General features: G+C 35.4%; 1 protein-coding gene across 4 annotated transcripts in view; it reads right to left on the bottom strand.

The window, feature by feature from the left end:
• Positions 1-454: 454 nt before the first annotated feature.
• LMO4 (LIM domain only 4) overlaps positions 455-5,938 on the bottom strand; it is a 17,115-nt gene continuing 11,631 nt past the window's right edge. For all 4 annotated transcript variants that reach the window (XM_019751763.3, XM_019751765.3, XM_074335094.2 and 1 more), the window contains exons 4-5: positions 5,831-5,938; positions 455-1,240 (exon numbers count right to left, since the gene is read on the bottom strand). The exon at positions 5,831-5,938 is cut by the window's right edge and continues 48 nt beyond it. In XM_019751763.3, coding sequence (XP_019607322.1) covers positions 1,232-1,240; positions 5,831-5,938 — 117 coding nt within the window. In that variant the 3' untranslated portion in view covers positions 455-1,231. The remainder of the gene's footprint in view (positions 1,241-5,830) is intronic.

Genomic DNA, 5,938 nt, shown 5'->3' with positions numbered 1-5,938 from the left:
GTACAGGTATGCTTTAGAAATATTATTTCCTTCAAAAGCTATAAACTTGGTAAGAGAACAAGATGGTTATGCCACATTCTTTAACATGCTTTTCATCCATACCCAAGGTTTTCCTATTGCAAAAAAAGGAATAAATGTAATAGCTGAAGAATCAAATATTTATATATAAACACAAAAGATTCACTGTGATATAGGAGAAGTATAATGAAGTGCCGTTAACAGAATATTTTGAACTTATAAAAAAGATTCCGTTAGAAACATTGCTTTGTACCCCTGCCAAAAATGGCATGGTTAAGTAATTTGAAGAATATCTTATTGGCCCAGAGCTAAATAAATATACACACCACCTCCCTCACCCCTAAAATTTAAAGTGAGTTTGGTATCAAATAAAAAACCTATGTTTTTCCAAAATACAGAAGAGAAAAAGCAGTGTTTAAACCCAAACGCCATCAAATATTTTTTTCTTTTAAGTTTTTATTACTTAAATACACCATACTAGAGCAAATGTCTCTGAAAATATCACAAATAAAAGATTTTTTCTTCATTCAGCAAATTAGAAGTAGGGGGAAATTTCTACACAGTAGCTGTTATGAGCCTGATTTTTTTTTCCAATTTTTTTTTCCTTTTTTGTTCTTTTTTTTCTTCGCCATGGGAATAGCAACATTAGGACGAAAACACTTACATGCATACATACATTGTATTTTACAGAGATACAATAAAAGTGTTTGTGATAGAATATCACAAAAGCCACATCTTTTTCCTTTATCTCATGTTCAGTTTTGATTGAAACACATTTCCTTACAACACTTAAATATACAAAGAGCAAATAGAATGTTGTTAAGGTAAAACACAGGGTACAAACTCTGGCCAGTGCCCTGCTAATTGTTAATGAGGGTAGAAAGCAGATTTGAATGCTTCTTTTAATTAGCTTCATTAGTCATTTCCCTCCTCCCAAGCTCCCTCCCCCCAAGATGTCCTCCGGTGGATCTTTTTTCATTTTCTCTACAGTCTCCCATTAGCCCAGGTTCATGGAGTCCTTAATGTTCATATTCAGTCATTTTAATACACCAATAAATGCAGGAAGGGCAATCAAGACTAAAGAAGGTGCAATGGCATGGAGCTGGCACTGGTGCTAGCTACAAAGGTGACTTGTCTACTGAAGACACATGGGATCCACCTGTGATGAACAAAATCTGAGATGAAGGCACGCATTCTGCATTACTCTGACCTTTTAGCAGACCTGCAAGAAATAAAAACGGGCATCTTAGCTAAAATGCTAAATTTGAGAGATATTAAACTCAAACATGACTGCTTTTGTCTTCTCTATATTCACTAATCTTCTTTTATTAGATTACTTTCCAACTGTGACTTGATGAAGCCTTTCTACGCTACTTACTCTGGCAGTGAAGAACTAAAGCATAACATTTTCTGCAGTTTTACTAGCAGAGAAAATGAGACAATAAATGGACTTTCAGAAAGTTTCTCACGTAAAGTTCTAAAATGAATTGCTTAACTGTTAAAAGCAAGTTTCTTCCTGAAAGGAATGAATTATAACATCTTGCCTAATAGTCGAATCACACATTTTAGAGCCAAGCCCCACCCCCAACTCGGGAAGTTTTGGGTTAATATGCTCAACTGTGTAACCCTGGGAAGTTACTTAACCTATCTCTCAGTTTTGTCATCTTTAAAGTGGGGATGATATGGCTGTCGTACGGATTACATAATAAATATGGAGTATTTTCAACACTGCATGGCACTTAATAAAAGCTAAGCAAATAGTGGCAGTTATTATTATTCTGATATCCCCATGAGATAGCTATTCACCTATGCCCTTGTCTACCTATAGGTATGTATCTGTATGTTTATGTATACACACACACACACACACACACACACACACACACACATTCAGATACTACTTTTCACTTAGTATTTCCTTTCTGCTATGTACTTAATGTTACATAAATATTCCAAATATATGAATCAAACATATGTAATGTGTTAATCACTTATGATCAATTAAAAGAATGTAGTTCAATGTCTAAATTAGAAATGGTAATCCACATAGTCGTCAGATACAATCTGTTTGCAATTACCAAAATGAAATAATATATATTAGGTTTTTATGGTTTTAAATGACATTCTGAGCTTCCCAGGAAGTTCTCGTTTCACTCTTTCCCTAACTTACTAAAAGCCTGAAGTCTATTAGGAACTGCAACCCCCCACTTCCAAGCTAATTAAAGTGGTGGAGGCTTAATTCCCCAGAGTGGAAGCTCAGTGTGAGAAAGGTAATTTGTCTGTCCAGAACAAAGATGCGGCAGCAGCCAGTGAGCATATTTAATAAATGAGCATCAAATGTCCTCCACGATGGACACACACACACACACACACACACACACACACACACCAATTATGTAACTACAAGGGGACTGCGAAGTGATATGTAAACTAGGACACTCGCTAAATTTTTCCCCAACTAAAGAGGTGTGATCTCTTGTTTTACTGAAAAGCACAGATAATTCTAGATGGAACCATCACTCATGAATGGAAGAAAGAATTCCAGGGCAGGTAAAAATTTATGGAAAAAAAAAAGGAAAAAAATGTGTCACAATTCCTGATTGTATATACATAACTCTCTAGAAGGCAATATTCCCCTAAGGATAGGCAAGCCTCCTTTAAATGATATAGGCTATAACATTTTGTAGATCCTTGAACACTAATGGTCTGAGATTTCAGCAAAGAAACCATATGATTTAAAAGCTTAAAATCTTTTCTCAGAATATACAAAAGCCAGTGATGCATAACAAGAACTAAACTACACATCCCAGACACTGGGAACAAATTTCAGGAGAATAAAAGTTTCAAGGGACCGGATGATGGGAGGGGGGTCTACACTTTCCAGACAATTAGCTGCCTTTAAAGAAGGGATTACAAATAATCAACTCATTACTTTTAAGCCAGAGGATGCTTGGGTATATTTATTATGCATCATGTACTAAAAATGTAATTGGTTCTGTGAATAGAAGGAAAACAACCAAAATTAATGTCCAATTTTCCCTACCAAAAATATGGAGAACGCAAGAGAAAAAAATAATAAAATGGAGCTATTTGTCATTTCGCCCCATCTCCTCTTCCAGAAAAGAAACGCCAGAGGCTTTTGGAAAAATAATTTCAAAGCATTCTCTAGGTCCAAAAAGCCGTTCCACCAGGAAGTGTGTTTTCATTACCTCTTCCCCCTTGCCCTCTCATTAATATCTCTCTGGACCACGTTCGGCTTGCCCAAAACCTTTATTTACAAAAACTACCTTGTGAATTGATTGTGTTCATGGTGAGCTGAGCACCAAGGGCAAACATGTGAGACATTTATACCAACAGGGAAATGTTCTTAATTAACATCACCCCAAAACACAGCTTCTTACCAACATCTGACAAGACCATATCCTTAAGTTATATTTCCTTATGTCTTTTAAGAGCTATTAATTTTTGAAGGCCACCTGTCTCTTTTGGCTTCCAACATTAAGAAAATATACACTGGTAGCTTCATATTCATTGCTAATATGTTTATGTTCCAAAATGAACACCCTACCTTTTCCCCACATAGAAAAAGGTGTGGAAAACAGAAGACTTATATGAAAGGCACAGTACACGCAATCTTATAAACACGTAAACCAGATTTTTATCCAGGTTTCCTCCCAAACACCTCTAAATTTACATCATCTTGTGCTCAATAAGACAGTACTGAGACCCCGCTCATATTTCTAACGTGTCCTTTGCACCAAGTCCCCAGCTAACATTGCTACCGCCTGCATTCAGTGCTTCAGTTTAGCTACATTTTCCATCTTGTCTCCACAACCTTCAATTCTCACACCATGCATGTTGGTAAGCTGTGACAATCATTTTTTATACTTGGCTAAGTCAGGGAAAGAAATGGTATAAAACCAGCAACAAACTTCAGACAGAATTGGGAGGAAAACTAAGCTGTTACAATGGAGGGGTGGGGAAGAAATCAACCATTTTATTCCTAGCTCATTTTTCTTTGAGCTACCAAGTATAACTACAAATGGCTTTGCCTCTAAATTGAAATGGGTATCTCAAAATATTTATGTTACCCATTCATTGCTCTCAACTCTGCCCTACAGATTCACCTCATTACAATTCAAACCATAAAAATCTGTACATATTTATATGTATTGGCAATCCTTAAAACAGCTTGAAATCAATGGTGACTGGTTAATTTGCAATAAAAAATTAGACTTCTATTCTTAAAATGGTATTTTATGTAGCTTCCTGTATAAGTAAATTAAAGTGGGCATACTGTGATGTAATTAACATTTACTTAATAAAGAAATGGAAAAGACGTTTAAAATTATCCCATAAACTTGAGTAAGGGAAAATGATAAATATGAGCATTAAAATATGGCAGTATAATTTTAAATGGTTAAAAGTTTTCATATATTAGCCATTTTCCCTACACACAGCATTAAGAAAATGCATTACAGAAGACAAAGGAGCCTAATATTTTTTCACGAAACTTTTGAAGCTTGCTAAATTCCTATTTGCAGATAAATGTTGTGTTTTTTTGTGTGATCCTTACAACAGACATTAATGAAGTTCCTATTGTAAATCCATAAAGAATTACCAAGTGAAGTGTGCATTTTTTGTTTCAATGCAATAACTCAGTGCTGTGTGATTGCCTGGGTTAATGATGAAAAAGTCAAACATACTATCAGAGCTGATGGAAAAATCTATCACCAATCTGAAATTAAAATTCATCTGTGGTCAATAAGATTTAATATCCATGCAAGTGGCGCTGTAAAGAGTAAATGAATCAATGTCATCAATACATAATCAGTATGAAATATGATGTGAATAAAATTATGCACACGAGTCATACATTTCACTCTTTTCTGGGCCAGTGTGGAATGAACAGTCTCTTAACTGAAGGTTGACAGTAATTGTTACAAATTAGGCACAGCAGTTATCAAAATGCACTCACTTGCATAGCTATAGGACTTATTAAGGAGATTAAAATAGATCTAAAACTATCCAGTACTGGGGGTGCTGGACAACTGTTGATCACCAATTTTCCCTCTCAAGTGCCTTCTAATAGTACGTGACTTGTACGCTTGTATAATTTCCTCATTCCTAACTCTGGTCCAAAAACTTTCCAGTTGAGGATGGAAAAAGCAAGATACATAATCTTTAATGGAGGTATTATTAGTAGCCCTAAGTGATTAGAAAAAGCTAGATCTTCATTTTAAAAGTAGTAACTTATTCAAATTTTATGGACTACCAATCAACAAAAAAATTTCTTCTGGAATTACAGAATGTTTTGTTTAAGACTGCTTTTCTAAAAATAAAAGCACCATAAATTGGGCATGGAAGGCAGGTGTCCGGATTGCTATTACTAATACAGAAATCATTCTTTCATGACAAAGACATTTATTCCCTTTCCTACCTTAAATGTTCTAATTTTCCTCCCACAATAACCTTTTCACATCCATCATGCTTCTGACTTCAAAATTGTCAAATGGGATAAACAACTGGTTTTATATACGTTTTATGCTTTGACTTTGCATGTGACAATCGTATGTTTAACACTGGTGAAGCTACACCTATGACAAAGTCAGGATTTTTTTTTCTTAACTAGAAAAGATCCACAATTTAATCAACTCTCTTATTTCTGAACCCTGTACGTATGAGTAGTCTACATTTCTAGAAAAGGGCATGCAAAATTACATGCACCCAGGGAAACTCCCTTGCTACGTTCAAAGAGGCTGAGCCTCCCAACTTGCTCTAATAAAGCTTATTAGGACTGTGGGGTCTTTACCTTCTGGTCTGGCAGTAGTGGATTGCTCTGAAGTGAATTCAAATGGCCATTGATGAGCGCTGTAGGTCTATCATGTTCACAAAATAAACTGCCATTGATGTAGTGAAA

Source organism: Rhinolophus sinicus, chromosome 14 (assembly GCF_057876585.1).
Source record: "Rhinolophus sinicus isolate RSI-liver-muscle chromosome 14, RSI-T2T, whole genome shotgun sequence".
Lineage (NCBI taxonomy): Eukaryota > Metazoa > Chordata > Mammalia > Chiroptera > Rhinolophidae > Rhinolophus > Rhinolophus sinicus.
This window is presented reverse-complemented; position numbering and strand designations above follow the sequence as displayed.